The sequence below is a fragment of the Cibotium barometz genome, chromosome 54 (assembly GCF_041138505.1).
Source record: "Cibotium barometz isolate CiBa-2024 chromosome 54, ASM4113850v1, whole genome shotgun sequence".
In the NCBI taxonomy this organism is placed as follows: Eukaryota; Viridiplantae; Streptophyta; class Polypodiopsida; order Cyatheales; family Cibotiaceae; genus Cibotium; species Cibotium barometz.
Genome location: NC_141099.1, coordinates 4,006,375 through 4,025,900, shown reverse-complemented (window position 1 = coordinate 4,025,900; position 19,526 = coordinate 4,006,375). Strand labels below are relative to the sequence as shown.

Below are 19,526 nucleotides of genomic sequence, written 5' to 3'. Positions count from 1 at the left end.
ACATTGCTTCCCATGCACACACCATTTTAGGAAAGAGTTTCATGATCTACATTATACATGGCAATCTTAGGCTCCACTTCCATATCTTAATTATTCTTTCTGTACACTAGTTATACACAAAATACAACCATACATTTGTTACACATGAAACACCTTACACACATGCTTCTTGGTTTCAGAATGATTTTGGAATCAATTCTATACATGCTTCTTGGTTTCAATTGATTTTGGAATCAATTCTATACATGTTTATTGTTTTCCTTGACCTTGTCACATGATTGAAATAGGGTGGATACAGATTTAGAGATCCAAATTTTGAACAAGAAATAGGGTGGATGCATGTGAAAACGAGCAGTGGTTAGGCGTATGTGAAATAATCAATGGATGTGGCTGAAGTAGAATTAGAGGAGAAACTTAGTGCATTTTTTTGGGATGACTTAGAACCACTTGGGTACAAATACCTCGATTATATTGGCATAGTTGAATTTTTAATAGTGAGAATGCCTTGGTTATAGTGGTATAGGACAATTTTCAATAAGAAAACAATGATGGATGGATTAATAAATGTGATGTAGCCACAAGAATACATGGGATGCAAAGAGGGTGCAAATACCTCGATTATAGTGACATAGTTGAAATATTAATAGTGAGAATGCCTTGGCTATAGTGGCATAGGACAATTTTCCATAAGAAGACAATGATGAATGGATTAAGAAATGTGACTTAGCCACACTAATACATGGGGCTAAGTGTAGGTTACAAGATATTAATTCTCTCAAACATGGGCTCCCCATGAACTGCAAAACTAAGCCAATACTTCTCAAGGTGGTAGACCTCATACATTTGTGATGCAAGCTTGGAGGCAAACATGTGCTTGGGTAGCCTGCTTGCTTTAAGGGCATCCTCTCTTGATCTCCAAATGCATGTAGCAAAACACTCTTTGTGGTCATTGAGTATGCCATACCAATACTGCATTTGCCAAATAAAACTAGCTTATTGACCAAGCTTCAAGCTACTCATTGGCCAAATAAGTAAATTTGCCAAAGAAAATTAGCACATTATCCAAGTTATATATATACCACGCTTCAAGCTATTCATTTTGCCAAATAAGTAAATTTGCCAAAGAAAATTAGCACATTATTCAAGCTATATATATATATATATATATATATATATATATATATATATATATATATATATACCAAGCTGAAAGCTATTCATTTCCCAACAAATAAGTAAATTTGCCAAAGAAAATTAGCACATTATATCCAAGCTATATATACCAAGCTTCAAGCGCCAGATAAGTAAATTTGCCAAAGAAAATTAGCACATTATCCAAGCTATATATATATATATAAATAGTAAATAGAAGCTACTCATTTGCCAAATAAAATAGTTACCATTGTTTAAATTAGCTCATTATCTTAGCTATTTATGAGGAGTAGAAGTTTACGAAAATGATGTATGATTGAAAGCAAAAGAAGAAGAAGATAAACGGCTGATTATTGTTGCAATTCTATGATAATATTATGGTTGAGAAATTAATTAATTGATGATTACCATAAGCAAGCCACCGCTCTTCTTTGCCTCCTCGTGAGCCTCTGAATCTGCGGCGTAAAGCAACTTGGAATCAGCTGCCTCTCGTCGCTTTGATCGGAAGACCACCATGTAAAACCGTGCGTTGTTATTGTAATTAATCAAACCTTCCATCTTCATGGTGGACATTTGCTGCCAATCGAAGCACAAATGGAGTGGAGTTGTGAGGGGGCAGGCATGCACAAGGGCTGAGGGCATTAGACTAGCAAAGCCTTTTTCAATCAAATCCATGCCCCACTACTAATCCAAAAGTTAAGAATGTATTAAGGAGAAGCTAATGGTGCAGCAGGAGGCCGCAAGTTGCACAATCTCAAGAATGCGGTCTCCTGTTGAACTTAATATAAGGCCAGAGCTCTCCTTAATACAAGTTAATCGGCGTCTCATTAGGTGAGCTGGTGGGAGCTTAATTGACGTTAAATTATTGAACAGATTCATTGAACCTACATTGAAAAAAAAAAAAACAACCGTCACATACAATGCACCTGATCGGGTCCACATGTGAATCTTTACAATTTTAATTAAGCACATATTTAAAAGTAGTATTTTACAATCTAGATGCCCTAAGGACGAGGACGCCAAGCTCACATCTCCACATATTTGATACTTTCATACACATGTATCATATATTACAGTTCTATTTTACAATATTTTTATAAACTATTTTTGTAAACAAGAAGAAGCCTTTTTTTAATTCTATGTTTTGTATTGGTAATCTAGTTAGATCCAGACTCTAAATGCTCGCATATCGCCAGGACGTTGAGACAAGTGTATTCTATGTTTCACATTGGTGACCAAATGGGCCCAACCAATGTCACCAACACGGATGTTGAGACAAGCTCACAACACCACATGTGATCCACCATCATGTATTTTCATACACACATTTGAAATATTGTTTTAAAAAATGTTTTCATTGTAAACACGAAAAAATCCTTTTCAATTCTATGCTTATATTGGTGACCTAGTTATCTAGACTCTAAATGCCCATGTGAGCACTCACATCTAAATGAGAGAAACTCCTACTTTTGCCTTTCGAAAGCGATTCATGTGTGTGGCCTCCTTATTTGATTGTTTTTCCAATAGCAATATTGGAATTTCTAGGAACTCCTACTATCATTGCTACTCAAATAAAGTGTTCTTTTTCAATCCTTAAAATTAAAGACAATACTTAGGCTCAACTAGGATTTAAACTTGAAAATCACTAGAAATCATACAAATGCTGGGATTTGTTACTAAAATGTACAAATTTCAACCCTTACAATTAAGGGCAACATCAAATTTCAATCGAGATTTCTAAATTTCACTCAAGAAAATTACACTACAAACGAGGTTATGTGAGCGATGCCTACTATTGTCAGGACTTACTTACTCTCTCTTAGCGTCTATGTCTCACCTTTCTATCACACGCACCCTTCTGTAAGAGGACTAAGTGAAAAGGGTAGCTTGTCTAGTTCGGGATTCCCAGCCAACAATTCATTGAGAAGTAAATGCTGACAAAAGCAAAGGAATGTATTGGATGTGACTAAAGGAAATCTAGTTAGACTTCTTTCATTATTATTGGCTTACTAGATTGTAAAACTAGTACACACACTTGGAAATCCTTAGCACTATATGGTACAGGCCCTTGTAGGGGGTGCACTACTAATAAACCCTATGTATCACATGCGTTCAAGGGGGGTATTAAAAAACCCCCTTACCTATGAATTTTTCATGAATAAAATGATCCCTTTTTCTTTATGGACTTACATTTTTTTTCAAAATTGATTTTAAAAACCCCTTTTGTAAATGTATTTCTGTAAATTTATCTTAAATTTTTGAATTAAAAAACCCCTTCATTTGAACTCATGTGGTATACTTACATATTTTTAGGTGAACCCCCCAAGGTGTCAGATGGGATAATTGGCTATAAAATCGCCCGCCGCAATCACCACTATTTTTGTGCATCAAATTGAAAAAAAAAACTAGGGGAAAAAAGTAAACTAGCTAGTACAATGATTGGATTGTAAGCTAGTACACACACTTGGAAAGTATAAAACAATGACTTCACTTAACATGAAGGTAATAAGATAGTAGAATCCTCGAATGGCTAGACATGCAAAGAGTGTTTACAAATATATTTCTGTGAATTTTGTTGTTTAAATCTTGGTGCTTCAAGAATCTTATGAAATATAGGAAGACAATAAAAAAGCTTCCACCACTGAAAAAACTCTGATGATTAAGCAATGAATCCTATTTATAGCTATCGGTAGCTTCTAAACTCCTCCTACCTTATGACTTACAATTGATTGTTATATTCACCGAGTCTTTATCAAGGCTCAAAAAAAATGTTACTGTAGTGTATTTGTACCAACCAAAATTAAGAAAAACCGGCTGAGATTTTAAGTAGCCCTTATTTTAAAGTATAATTTTTCATATATTTTTGTTATAAAACCAGCATATTATAGAGATTTTAAAATAAAAACTAGATAGATTTATGATTTGTCCTTATTTTGATTATTTGAAAAATATGTTTTTTTGAGCGATGGTCTTTATACAAAAGTTGAATGAACTTCCATAGTTCTATGACCTATTGACTTCTACCCTATTCCACTTGCATCTATTGGTGGATATCCATACTACTTGACTTATTTGTCCCATTCTTGTCTTGCCTAATGGCACGCATAATTGGCAGAGTCTCCAATCATATTGCTTTAGCTACTCCCACTTCTTGATTCCTTTGTCGATTTTTCTCGAGGCTACCATCACCCTACCTTTAGTTTTGCAAAACACCCTTGTCAGTAACTTTTTCTTTCTTCCTATCTGTTGGTTTGTTTGATATAGCTCATGGAGAAAATCTTGTAATACCTCCTAAAGTAAGTCTTGTAAACACTCTTGTAACTTTTGATTTTGTTGTGTATCTGTCTTATGTTTAATGTGTGACTTTAGATCATCATTGCCTTCCTTGATTTAGTGAGTTAGTATTTTGATTTATTCACCCTGATAGATCGAAAAAGATGAGTGGAGGTTGAACTATGATGTGGTAGGTTTGAGCATCGATACCACCACCACCACCACCACCACCACCACCATACAAAAGCCACCACCACCACCACTCCATCCACCCCCACGAGTCATCCACCATAAAGTGTCTACATCACCATGCTCGATGCAAGTAGACTGGGAGCAAGTAGATGGTTTAAGCAAGAAATCTCCTTTATTGCATCCGGATGTTTAGTAGGGGAGAGCAGCATGACCATGAAAGCAGCATCCGAATGTTTAGGGGAGAGCAGCATGACCATGAAAGCTTGGACCTCCTATGGCTTATCATTGTGTTGGATGCTCCTCTAAGGAGAGGGAGTGTCTACCCGGTAGTTCTATGAAAAAATGTGCACACATGCATAAGTGCCTAAAGGTATCCTTAAGGCTCTATGCATAAAAACCTAGCCCTTATCCATTGAACTTAAGGGTATGCAAACATGCTTCTATGCATAGCCTTAAGCTCTATGCATAAGGCTAGGAACTATGCATAGGTTTAAGCTAGCTTTAAGCTATACGCATAAAAGCCTAGCCCTATGCAATAGATTAGCGCTTATGCATAGAAATTCAGCTCTGTGCATAGCCTTTAGGTCTATGCATAGTGTTAAGCTAGCTTTAAGCTCTATGTATAAGAGCCTAGCCCTATATGCAATAGTTGCTACTCATTATGCATAGAGATTAAGCTCTATGCATAGCCTTTATATCTATGCATATGGCCTAGCCCTATGCAATAGATCCTAGCCATTACGCATAGAGATTGAGCTCTATGCATAACCTTTAGATCTATGCATAGTGTTAAGCTAGGTTTAAGCTCTATGCATAAGAGCCTAGCCCTATGTAATAGATCCTAGCCCTTATGCATAGAGATTAAGCTCTATGCATAGCCTTTAGATCTATGCATAGTGTTAACCTAGCTTTAAGCTCTATGCATAATAGCCTAGCCCTATGCAATAGATCCTAGACATTATGCATAGAGATTAAGCTCTATGCATAGCCTTTAGATCTATACATATGGCCTTTATGCCTCTATACATAAATAAATTACCTAAAAGAAAAAAACCCAAGGTGCTCCAGAACACTATGTAAAGAATAAAAGAAAAACGAGAAAAGAGTAAAGATAACGAATCTACTAAAGTGAGATAGGGTAAGTAATGAGGAGAGAACCAAAACTTATATACATAAAAAAAGCAGTCGAAACCCAAAACAAAGATTTAGTCAAGAAAAAATAAAATTAGGAGAAAGAAACTAAAAATGAGGCTCACACCTTGGAGATGGCTAAGGAATGGACTAGCATACTTGTAAACCCTAACCTATAAAAACTCCAAAAAAATAAAAAACACAAACACAAAAAGATAAGAAAGAGCATACAAAACATTTATTAAAAAGCAAGAGCCTTATCCCTTGTTATTGTTTTGTGGAGAAGGAAAAGAGGGAGGGAAAGATGCTCCCACATACCCTAACATGCATGCTCCCATAGGGGAAAGAATTAGAAGATTTAGGAGAAAATAGATTTAAAAAAATAGAAAGAAAGAGCTTGCTTACAAGTATGTAGAGGAGTGGATTGACAAGAGGTGAGATAGGAGTGGCAAGAGTTGAGTGAGGGTGAGAGAGAGAGAGAGAGAGAGAGAGAGAGAGAGAGAGAGAGTGAGTGAGTGAGTGAGGTAATTAAAACTAACATAATTATCAAGTAATTGGGTTTATTAGTATAAGCATCGGTATTAAAAAAATTCTAGTGTCATTGTAACTGTTGGTATAGACATTGTCGATGCTTATAGAGACACTAGTTAGCCTAATGCTTATACCTATGAATATGTTTTCCCCCTTGATAAATGGAATGAACATTTCTTACGATTCACCTACTCAAAGTTTCTATACCTACGTATAGAAGCTCACTTTTCCATATCCCCAAAACATTTTATTTGATCTCTTTTGTCCATTTTCTCAATATGGAGCTTGTAGAGACAATTCTCCATCTTCAAAGGAAGAACCTGAAAAAGGAAGCATGGCATGGTTGAAGGAAAAGATTCAATACCCTTATAAATATTGCAATTACTCTATTAGGACAATGAACCACCATGCATATTTACATACAATAAAAAAATGGAGGCGAGCCACAAAACATGTAACTCAATAACACTTGGGGGAGAAAATCGAGAGAAGAGTTATGGATTACATGTAAGAGGATATGGAGCCAGATTAAAAATACCTTGATGAAGCCTGAATCAAGCCTAAATCCACTTGTTTATTATTATTCTTTGCTCAATTTCCTTATATACATGTTTACAAAAGCAAATAGCTTTTCTCAAAAAATCAAAAAGTACTCTTTTCATAATAAACTATTTTTACCAAATATAATATTCCTCCAATATTCTAAGAGCTTGTTTCTATGTTGAATGTTGCTTTCTTAATTGAGCTTGTTTTCTTTTAACACTCCCCCTTAAGCCCAAGTATGCTCTTTCTCATATTATAAATCCCAATTTGTATTTGTCTCCTCAAAGAAAAATTAGGAGTACAACCTATGATTCCACATATGAACTGACTTCACTTATACAATTTGGCCATTGTAGCCTATGGTAGCGAGAAAACCTTCCAAGTGTTCAAAATCTTCAGACTCTTCCAATCCATATCTGGCATTGTTCTCTCTATTGAGAATTTTATTTATCCATGTTAGCATCATATATATCGAATGCATATATAAACTATGTTTTTGTGTAAGGCTAATAAGCTTGGTCTTATGTGTGAATGGCTATTAAGCCTAAATATGTGTGCATGTGTGAACATCCTATAGCAAAGGAGTAAACACCCACTTATGTGTTTGTGTGTGTGCCATGACATAAGCAATGATGTCAGAATAGAACATTTGAAACCCATAAAGGTACATGTACTTCATTGAAAAAAACAAGCTAATGTCACATCATTGAGTCGTGAACTTTACTCTCTCTCTCTCTCTCTCTCTCTCTCTCTCTCTCTCTCTCTCTCTCTCTCTCGATTGTTTCTATCTATTAAATGCCATTATGATGCTCTAGTTCTACCCCCCATAGTTTGGCTACCTGTAACCCAAGCTCATACATGTTTCTTTCATATGCTAAGGTCTATGGAAGCTTGTAGGCTTTATATGACACTGATGCACCAATGGGTAATTGTTTTCGATGTTACTGTGAGCATGTGGGTGTTTTGGGTAGATGATACAAAGGAAGAGATGCTCCTGTGAAAATTTGGGATGATTATTCAATGAATCATTTGGTTCTTAGAGGTCACATGCAGATCATGGGTCAAGAGCTGAACTTGCATAAGAAGAACCATCAATGACTTGCCCTCCTCCATCACCTTACAATATCATGGAGGAAAATTGGACCATAAGGAAGAAGCCTTGCCGTTGGAGGAGCTACCATTAAGTGAGTTTTCCTCCTCTATCCCATTGCCACACCAAAGAGGAAAATCAAGCTCTCAAAGTACCTGATGAAGGAAGGAGCCTTACGAGTGGAGGAGATGCCATTTCCCTTGGAGAACTAGACGGTTCATTATCTCTTGTCCTTTGGTAGCCCCCTCCAATCTTCACCACACAACTCCTCTTCCTCTAGTCTTGTATCATGATAAAGTCAAGATGCTCATATCTACCCCACCCATGGACCCAAGAGACATGTTGTCACATGAGCATACCTGGAGGAGTAAAGGCTCTAACTGTCTTGAAGAGCTATTACTCATGATGAAGATGCAATGTAGAGCCCTACCTTAGTAATCCTTAGTAATGTGATAGCAATAAGCAATGAAGGCAATAAGAGAGAGGTGTCGAAATATACAAGTGAATAGGGTGTGTGCGGGAACAAGCCCTTGGTTAGAGGCTGTAAAAGAGAATCTGTAAATGTGAGAGAACCTATGAAAAGGTGAGAAGAATCTACTGGTGGGGGAGAATAAAGGGTAGCATGAGAAGATTTAGGAAGTGTAGAGATATTCTGGGAAAAGAGAAGAGGTGGAGAGAATCAAGCAAAAGAGGTGGAGTGAATCAAGGAGAAATCAGTGGGAATAGATGCTTGGTTGTAAACTCTATAAATTGAGGCATTGGCCTAATGAGAATTTGCTGGTTTTTCATTATTCATGCCTACATTAAGCTATTTGTTAATTACACACTAATCACATCTTAATTATTTGTTAATTACCCACTAATCACATCTTAATTATTTGCTAATCACTTTGTTAATGATATTGATTCTAGTATCTGATCCACCATAACTCATCACATTGCTCTAATTTCAACATGGTATCAGAGCCATGCCTAGAATCCATCAATTTGTGAGCTCATTATCTTGCAAATCACTTTGCTAATTAGGATTAGTAGAAAATTATAATTTTTTCCTCTTTTTTCAACTAGTCTCTGCACCCCCAGCCAGTGGAGGAGCTCCCTCTCCTTGCACACTCAACCATTGCCCAAACCCTTCTAGCCCAAGATAGCTAACCCATAGGGGCTTTAGCCAATTGAAACAGAAGTGCAAACCGCTGCCGGACGAAGGAGAAATCGTGATTTTTTGCAGCGTAGTTTTTTCTGATAAATTTGCAGATCTTGTCTTCATCATCCAATCAAATTGCTCTAATTCCTCATAGCTCCAGGGGTTTTCAAGCATGCTCTACAAGCTGGTGAAGTCAGAATTCAATTTGATCAAGTCTACAGTGAGATCCAAGCTCTTCTCTCATCAAATCTGTAGCAACAGGTGACTTTGGTAAAACAGAGATTAAGCATTCAATATTTGGTCAAATCTTGTGTTTCTTGGCTTAATCCTCTACTAGACTCATTGCTATTGATGGCCTTGAAAGCATTTGATCTCATTTGAAGTCTAAGGCCCCAAATCTGGACTCCCCGCATACTCTATTTTTTACACACAAAATAGAGGATTAATTTGCTAATCAGTGATTAATCAATGCTAGTCACTGTATTTTGGTGCAATTGAGGGTTCAAATTAACCATTAGGTATCTGATACAGATTGCTATAACTTCAGATTGCAATTCAGAGCTAGTTTGATACTCCAACCATTCCGTACAAATTACCCTTGATTTAATGTAATTTTTGGTAAAATTATGCTGATAAATTTGAGATAATTCATCATTTTGCATTTAACCCTTGGTTAATGCCTACCACTCAAATTCAAGATTATTCACAGCCAAAGTTGCATTGGAGAATGTGCATAAGAATGAATGCTATATACATTATGTATTAGGCACATTACATCAGTGTAAAAATGGGATCAGACATTGCCCTTGTCTAGAATAGATGTGTCACTCATATCGTGAATACTTGTGCTTGGGATTCTTGTACAAGACGATGTTGCCGCATAGCCACACTCTAAAGCTCCACTCCTCCTACTGCCACCACCCACACTCCAAAGAAAGATCAAGCCTCATCTCACTCAATGTCTCTATCTCTCACATACACTCACATATACACAATGTGAGCACATAACAGCTCTAATTAAATTAGGCAAGGAAGACACAAGAGAGCAAGAGAGTAGAGAAGAAGAGCACTCTACCAGTTGCATAAGAGAATGAGTCATGAGAGTTACATTTTAGGTTTGTAGGTGACCTCTAGGGCTCACATTTTAGGTTTGTAGGTGACCTCTAGGGCTCACACTCTTGTGCGGCCAAAGTTAAAAGTATGATCCTTGGGTTCATTTGGCCACTCTAGCTAGTGGAAATACCTATTCTAAAGCTAGCACTCTCAATCTAGGATCACGTGATGCGCCTATAATAGGGATAAGCAGTGAGCACACATGTAAAATATATAATACATGGTTTACCCGTGAATTTTGGCCATTCCGATGCTTGTGGCCCAAAAGAATTGAAAATAATACGGTGGCCGACGTCGACTCCATAGAGGTCTCCGACAAGGGTTACATACCCCCCCTTCCTGATGTAGATTTCATCCTCAAAATATGTTGATGAAGATGCATCGAGGCTATATGTTGGATGCATGTTGGGGTTGGAAATGTCAAAGGTCTTGGAAGGCCTACAAAAGGCAACATGGTACAATGAGTATGGTACTCTTGTAGAAAATAATTAAAATTTAAGCATAATGCAAACATCATTCAAGCAATGAGGAAAGTTTTTTGTGACTAGTCAAATTTTTTAGTTAAGACAAGGGTAATATTAAGGTTAGTCCAAATTTAATCTAAACTAAGATGGAGAAAAAATCATGCCTTGGGTTATGACCCGTCTCTACACACACTCACTTTGGTGAAACCATCTCTAGCTATTATCTAGCCTCATAAATGAAACTGCATAGTGATTATTACAAGTTTTACCTTTGATTTTTTTAAAATTAATAAGAAGGTAAAAATATAAAAGTCAGACACCACCCTATAGAGACCAAAGAAATAGCCCAAAGACCTCATACAAGAGTATCTAAGAGCTACTAAGTACCTCTACATCGATGTCTTGTTTTTGTTGTTTTTAAAGCCCTTTATTGATAGGTTTTTAGCCACAAGGTCCCATCCCATGGATATCAAGGCTACGGTCCCAAGGCTCCATCACTAAGAGCCAAAATTCCTACCTAGATCGCACATGGCAATGGTTATCTTCTTGGTTTATATATATATATATATATTTATATATATGGTTTGTTTTTTATTTTTTGTTTTCTGTTTAAACTGGTTTCACTTTCACAATTCACCTAGAAGGCTCTATTCTTACTAAATAGGGCACAATAAGGTAGGTGGAGTACTTGGCATAATTTAAAGTCAATCTCAGAAAGGATTAAACTAGGACCAAATCCTAAATGGTTATCCAAATAATAACTAGAAAAGTGATAGACTAGCCATAGAATGATGCAAGCAAGCACTTAAACAAACACTAAATGGAGAATCATCATTAAAAATATTGAAATTGAAAACAATAGCAATAGTTGAGGATGGGTTTAGAATACACCTGATTAGTTGTATGATTGGTAAGTCGGTCTTGTGAATTGTACTTGTAATGATGAGAACTTCCCTTCTCACCTCACTTCACTCATACACACTCACTAGCATGCATTAGGGGGGAGAGAGATTAGCAAGAGGATTAGTAAGAGCAAGAAAACGTTAAGGCTCACCCTAACCCTCCTTGAAACACATCCAAAAAGAGATTACCTAGTGAACCGCACTGTCGTGAGGATCTTTCCAATGGTCGAGCTCGTAACCCTTGAGGTCTCCAAGCTCTACAACTCCTTGAGAAGCAATTCCACCACGTCTCTCATGATGAGCGTTGTCACAGCGGCGTTGCACTACAGGTCCTCGTCCCTCCTCTCACCTCACTTCACTCACACACACTCACTAGAATGCATTAGGGAGAGAGATTAGCAAGAGGATTAGCAAGAGCAAGACTCAATTGCACAATGGGAGAGTCTCCTATATTATGAGAGAAATTCACTTATATACATGGCCATAAGTGTTCACACTCACTTAAACTGTGGCCGACCGGGCACTTTGGGCTCAAAAGAGGCCTAATGCTATTACAATGACTACTCTCATAATGCTATTACAATGACTACTCTCATAATATATCCATGAAGTGCATCACTTAGGACTTCATCCTATCTTGATACCACATGCTCTTGAAGCGGGAATTGCCATAAATACTCCATCACACCATTACAGGCGCCCATCCAAGTTGTAGCTTTGGACACTATTGCTTGATATCTTGAATGTATGACCCTTTGGTGTATCTATCATGACTCCTTGATGTAAGATAATGGCGGTAGCTCTTGTTAATCCTAGAATTGGATTAACATTCCCCCCTTCCTGATGACGATCGCATCCTTGGGGTCGTGTTGAAGACTTTTATGTGGGGAGAATGAACAAGCTTTGTCAATGGCTTTGATGTTGAATGACGTTCAATGGTCTGTGTTCCTTCGGAAGAAATAAGAAAAGCTAGTAAATGAATGAAGAGGTTAATGGTGTATTGGGAATTCCTAACGGGGTGGGGGATTTTTGTTTGCAAATGATTACATTTTTATATTTGTGTGAGCCGTTTTTTTTTGTCTCACTTTGTTTTTGGCAACCATCGGCAAGGTTACATGTGATTTTTGTTATTGGGGACACTAAGAGATGTTAATAATGGGAGAGAAGAGAGAGAAGGATCCGGAGGAACGTAGACTTAATCATCAGAACGAGATGGTAATTCTCAGTTCCTCGTTTGATTCATTGAAGCGACATTCATCATTTGCAGTAATTGGCTTGTGATGATGTCCCTTTGTGTGGCAGGATTCTTATTAAATGTTGTTGAGTAGGACCTGATCCTGTCTTCTTCTACCCATGTGCTTTTTATGTTTTTATGTATATTTAAGTGCTCTTGGAAGCAAATTTTTATGAAGTACAAGAATTGAGTTATATAGACTCGTATTAAACTGCTCTGTGTGTTGAAGTAGCGACTTGTTGGTGAGCATTGAAAGAATTACGTCGACTTGCGAGGCTAATATAGATATCTAAGGATTGAAGATCATTGATTTGTGAAGATGGTGGCATCGTTTGGAGAGATTTGTAATTTGAAGGAAAATTCCAGGCGATGGGTTGTACCATTGACCAGGCTTTCACCCTGTTGAGATATCGAGCTCTAGTGAGGCGGTGGACACTGATGACCCGCCTGGGGGATAGGCCCCACACTTACACCACTGGCATGGTTGGTGAGATCTTGGGTGATATGCGGCCTGTGGGATGACAGGCTGTGTGACAGCCACTCTAGAGACTGGCATAGTTATAGCGCCAGCTCATTTAGTCGGGTTCACACTATAGAGAACCCGTGTATGTATTTGGTTGAGTACCTTTCATATTATGTGTACTCTTATTCTTGTATATGGTGTGTTGAGTGTTGAGTAGAGAAGAAGAAGATTTTCAGCCTCTCACCTTGTGTGTTCTCTATTAGGGTTTTGTGAGTGTGTGTGTGTGCTTGCAAGAGCTCAAGCTCTCTTCCCCCCTGCATCTTTTCATGGTATCAGAGCCTGGTTCGTGCTAAGGGCTGAGCTGCAAGCAAGAGAACCACAGGAAGCGGTACGAGGGTAAGAGCTTCAACTACTCTTCCCTATTTGTGTTGGTGACTACACCCTTGTCGGGAGCTCTACGGGAGGCACCGGCAAACGATCTCCGATTGAGGAGCTTTCTTCGCGGGAGTGAAGCTATAGGGCAACTATACAGTCCTACGGACTACAATTTCCGGGCCAAAAACGCGTTTCGGGCGCGTCCGGACCTCCGTTTTTCAGAAAGCAGGCGATTTCGAGCACTACGGGTAAGTCATCGATTCTCTGCAGAACTCTGTTTTAAGAACTGCAGGAAGACAGATTGACTGTGCAGACACTGTGGGTGCTGCAAAGAGGTTTACAGTTGCCATTTTGGTGGGTGTATGTATGCACATTGAAGTCACTGTTGGTGACATTTGAGAGTACTACAGTACCGCTGTGCAGAAAATACAGCAGTTGTGCAGAAACACCAGAGTGCAGTTTCTGGTAAAATTGTGTGTTTGGCAAGATGTCTAATGATGGCATAACACAGATTGTGGCTGAGAAGCTGGACAAGAATAACTTCCATGCTTGGAGGTTCAGGTTGACAAATTTCCTGATGGGAAAAGGCTATTGGGACTACATAGAAGGTGAGCATGAAGAGGCACCGGAGATACCGGATATAAATCCGACTACTGCAGATGTGAAAGAGTTTAAAGATTGGAACCAAGGAGCCAGGAAAGTAATGTATTGGCTTTTCATTAGTATACAGGACACCATGATTGGGCACATTCAGGATGCCAAGTCCCCCAAGGAGGCGTGGGACACCTTGGTAAAGCTCTATGAAACAAATACCAAGGCACGTAAGATACAGTTGAAGAATGAACTTCATACTGTGGAGAAAAAGAGCATGTCTGTGAATGACTATGCGCTAAAGATAAAGGGTATTGTGGAATCCCTTGCATCTATTGGTGTGTCAGTAGATGATGATGACAAGGTGGAAGTCTGTTTACGTGGTCTCGGGCCACAATACAAGGCGTTTAAGACGTCTATTCAGACTCGGGAAAACATTCCCAACTTTACAGATTTGGTGTCTATGCTGATTATCGAAGAGAAGAACTTGGGTGAAGACCAACAGTCTTCACAAAGCAAAAACAGTTCAGAGCAACAGGCCTTCTACACGAGTTCAGGAAGAGGACGAGGTAGAGAAGGCCGTGGACGCGGTCAAGGAGGTGGCCGAACAGGTAATCAGAATTATGGCCAGCAGAGCAGCAGCAACAACAACAGTCCCAGAATCAACAACAACAACAACAGCACGCAGGTGGAAGAGGCAAATTCAGAGGCAGGGGGAGTCAAAGAGGCTGTGGAAATTGGCAAAGGCAGTACAATGATGCACGTGAATGCTATTATTGTGGTAAGCCTGGACATGTGCAGGCAGAATGTTATAAGAAGCAGGCTGACATGCAAAATGGGAAAGTGCAGCAAAACAACTATGCATCCTCAAGTAAAAATAATGAGGACAATGAAAGGTTGTTTGTTATGCAGCATGTTGTGAATGCCATGTCTGAAAATGTTGATGCAGCACAAAAAGATAATGTATGGTATGTGGATTCAGGCACTTCGAACCACATGACGAGTCATGGGGAGTGGTTCAAGGAGATGAAGAACCCGGAAAGACCAGGTTTTGTGGAAACAGGGGATGACACTGCTCATCCAATTGCCCACGTTGGAGATGTGCCATTATCTATGCAGGATGGCAAAGTGAAGTACCTTGCAGATGTACTTCATGTACCGAACATAACAAAGAATCTGGTTTCAGTTGGCCAGATGATTGAGCAGGGGTTGCAAGTTCGGTTTAACCCAGATGGGTGTCATGTTGAAGATTTCAAAGACAAGTGCAGGTTGGTTGCAAAAGGCAACAGAGTGGGCAGAATGTTTACGTTGGATGTAGACATGCCTGAAATGAGTGCTGCGATGTTTGCAAATGGTTCAGGAGTTGTTGCAGACACAGACATATGGCATAAAAGAATTGGACATGTAAATGTGCAGAGATTGAAGTCTATGCAGACAAAAGGAATTGTGACAGGGCTGCCAAAATTTAAAGTGGAAGGTATGCAGAAAATATGTGAAGCATGCCAATTTGGGAAGCAAACAAAGCATGTGTTTCCACGTAACAGATATGTGAGCAGAAATGCACTAGATGTTGTGCATTCAGATGTATGGGGTCCTACGAAGACCGTGTCTATGGGAGGCTGCAGGTACTATGTCACTTTCATTGATGACCACACAAGAAAAGTGTGGGTATATTTCATGAAGGAGAAGAGTGAGGTGTTCACTCACTTTCAGAATTTCAGAGTTTTGGTTGAAAAGCAAACAGGGAAATATGTAAAGTGCCTAAGGTCAGATGGAGGGGGAGAGTACTTCTCCAATGAGTTCTCTGAATTCTTGAAGAAGAATGGTATTCGGAGACAGTTCACATGCAGATATACTCCGCAGCAAAATGGAGTTGCTGAGCGGAAAAACAGGCACATTGCTAAGATTGCGCGAGCATTGATGGAAGAGAAGAATATGCCGCATTGCTATTGGGATGAGGCTGTTTCTACAGCGGTATACATTATGAACAGGACTCCAACTGCAGCCATACATGATGTAACTCCAGAGGAGAGGTTTACTGGCAGAAAACCAGATTTGTCTCATCTCAAAGTCTTTGGATGCATTGCATATGTGCATGTGCCAGATGAGCTGAGAACTAAGCTGGATCCAAAAGCTGAAAAATGTGTGTTTATTGGATACTCCCTTGAGCAAAAGGGATACAGGTGTTATAACCCTGCTACACGTGAGTTGAGGGTAAGCAGGGATGTTGTCTTTGATGAGATGAGCAGCTGGTATGCTGCTGGAAAAGAAGCTGTTGGGGCTGATGTGAGTGGAAGTGTGGTTGCACAGAATGCAAGTCAGCAATCACAGTCTTTGAGTGGACCAGGAGAGTCCTCATCTAGTGGGTCTATTGATAGACCATAGAGTGGCAGGCTGCGTCATAATACCAGCCCTGCAAATGTGATTAGTACATCACGTAAAGGAAAAGAGAAAGTGGTTGAGCCCCTTGGTATGCCTAACATTTCTGCAGGGCATTCTCATGTTGAGTCTAGTGGCTCAGATATGAGCCTTGATGAGGAGCTTGGGATCCCAGCTATGAGAACACCTAGTGTAAAGAAGGCTATGGAGGCCATGAATGAAAAGCTGCGAAGATCAGGGAGAGTGAAGAACTCTGTGCAGAGATTTACATATGATGGTTATGTGGCACATCACTATGCATATATGGCAAAGGTTGTGCAGGTTGTTGAACCCACATGCATTGATGAGGCTGTTGGAAATGTGTGTTGGGAGAAAGCTATGGATGAGGAGATGGATGCACTATATGGAAATGAAACTTGGGATTTAGTGCAACTGCCAGAAGGCAAGAAAGCCATTGGATGCAAGTGGGTGTACAAAGTTAAACATAACAGTGATGGAAGCATAAACAGGTACAAGGCTAGAATGCAGGTTCCACGGAAACCGCATTTGGATGCAGTGAGATGCATACTGAGGTATGTGAAGTCTACTTTGCATTGTGGACTATTCTATGAGACTGGGACAGAGATATGTGTACATGGGTACACAGATGCTGATTGGGCTGGTAGTATCTCAGATAGAAGATCTACCAGTGGATTCATGTTTTCTTTGGGGAGTGCTGCTGTGACTTGGAGCAGCAAGAAGCAGCCTACCGTTGCTCTATCGAGTACAGAGGCCGAGTACAGAGGAGCTGCTATGGCAGCATGTGAGGTAGCTTGGTTGAGAAAGCTACTTGCAGATTTGGGTCTATCAGTGGATAGACAAGTTGTCATTTTCTGTGACAACATTAGTAGTATACAGTTGGCCAGGAACCCAGTTTTTCATGCTCGTACGAAGCACATAGAGGTCCACTACCACTTCGTCAGAGAGAAGGTCTTGGCAGGAGACCTTGACCTTGTTTATGTCAGCACAGAGGATCAGGTAGCTGACATCTTCACCAAAGCATTGGGTACAGAGAAGCTCCGCAGATTCACGGCTTCGCTTGGTGTACATGAGATGGAGTTGAGCTCGAGGGGGAGTGTTGAGATATCGAGCTCTAGTGAGGCGGTGGACACTGATGACCCGCCTGGGGGATAGGCCCCACACTTACACCACTGGCATGGTTGGTGAGATCTTGGGTGATATGCGGCCAGTGGGATGACAGGCTGTGTGACAGCCACTCTAGAGACTGGCATAGTTATAGCGCCAGCTCATTTAGTCGGGTTCACACTATAGAGAACCCGTGTATGTATTTGGTTGAGTACCTTTCATATTATGTGTACTCTTATTCTTGTATATGGTGTGTTGAGTGTTGAGTAGAGAAGAAGAAGATTTTCAGCCTCTCACCTTGTGTGTTCTCTATTAGGGTTTTGTGAGTGTGTGTGTGTGCTTGCAAGAGCTCAAGCTCTCTTCCCCCCTGCATCTTTTCACACCCACCCAGAGCCCCCCCATCCAGAGATAGAGATGTACCTAGAAGTTGTTGATGGTGAGGCATTGGTGCAAATGTTCTCCAGTGCATGAGTATAGATTCATACTTATGGAGAAGCTGCTACATTAATTTAGCCAAAAGAATAGTAAGCAATAAGCTTAACAAATATATAGTGGCTATTGTGTGATATGGCTTAAGCCTTGATGAGACTTAAATCGTGAAAGTGCAGGTTCTTAAGCCTTGAGAAGAAACTCCTTGAATTTGTAAATTTTGACCTCGATTTTTTTTCTCTCCACATGAAACATTGAGGCGTGAAAGTCCAGACGTGAAACTCAGGACGTGAAGATCCAAGACGTGAAAGTCATGACGTGAATCTGCAAACGTGAAAGTCATGACGTGAATCTACATATGTGAAAGTCATGACGTGAAGATCCAAGACGTGAAAGTCATGACATAAATTTGCAGACGTGAAAGTCATGACGTGAATCTGCAAAAGTGAATCTGCAGACGTGAAAGTCATGACGTGAATCTACAGACGTGAAAGTCATGATGTGAAGATCCAAGACATGAAAGTCATGACGTCAATCTGTAGACATGAAAGTCATGACGTGAATCTACAGACGTGAAAGTCATGACGTGAATCAACAGACGTTTAACTATCGGTGAAGTTGTTGGGGTTGAAGTCAATGGTGAGGTTTTCTTCACATTGTTCAATTTTGGCAACCATATGATGGAACTACCATCATAGTATCCTTGGTGTTGAAGGACATGCACATGTACCCATCTTTGATGAACACTGTAATTTGTTTGCCAATGTTTTGGTGTTGAGGCTTTCTTTGTGCAAGCTTAGGGGACTTTGTGATGCACTTGGGGACCCAAGATTTGGTATTTCTTTGGTAGTACCCTTGTGCTTGCAGCAGTGTTTTTGGTACTGTAAGTGTTGAAGGACATGCACATGTACCCATCTTTGATGAACACTGTAATTGTTGTTGAAGGACATGCACATGTACCCATCTTTGACGAACACTGTAATTTGTTTGCCAGTGTTTTGGTGTTGAGGCTTTCTTTGTGCAAGCTTAGGGGACTTTGTGATGCACTTGGAGCCCAAGATTTGGTATTTCTTTGGTAGTACCCTTGTGCTTGCAGCAGTGTTTTTGGACTTTGGGGACCCAAGATTTGGTATTTCTTTGGTAGTACCCTTGTGCTTGCATTGGTGGAGTTCTTTGAGAAACTCGCATAGGCTTTTGTGGACGTTGTTGTGGATTACTTTTCTTCTTCCTTGGCTTTCGAGTGCTACGTTGAGGAAGAGGTTTTGACTGTCAAGGCACCCAAATTTGATTGGCACCTTCATAGTAGCCTTGAGCTACAAGTAGCTGCTTTTCCACCCACATTTTGATACTATTAAGATATCTTGATTGTGGTTGTCATGGTGGAATTTTCTTTTG

The 19,526-nt window shown here is 39.6% G+C and overlaps 1 protein-coding gene across 1 annotated transcript; it reads right to left on the bottom strand.

The window, feature by feature from the left end:
* Nucleotides 1–560: 560 nt before the first annotated feature.
* On the bottom strand, nucleotides 561–1,888 carry LOC147607787 (UPF0643 protein PB2B2.08-like). The gene is made up of 2 exons (XM_086790056.1): nucleotides 1,561–1,888; nucleotides 561–969 (listed from the first exon to the last, which is right to left on the bottom strand). The coding sequence occupies exons 1-2, from the start codon at nucleotides 1,825–1,827 to the stop codon at nucleotides 757–759; spliced, it is 480 nt and encodes a 159-aa protein (XP_086646182.1). The 5' UTR covers nucleotides 1,828–1,888; the 3' UTR covers nucleotides 561–756.
* Between the last annotated feature and the right edge of the window lie 17,638 nt (nucleotides 1,889–19,526).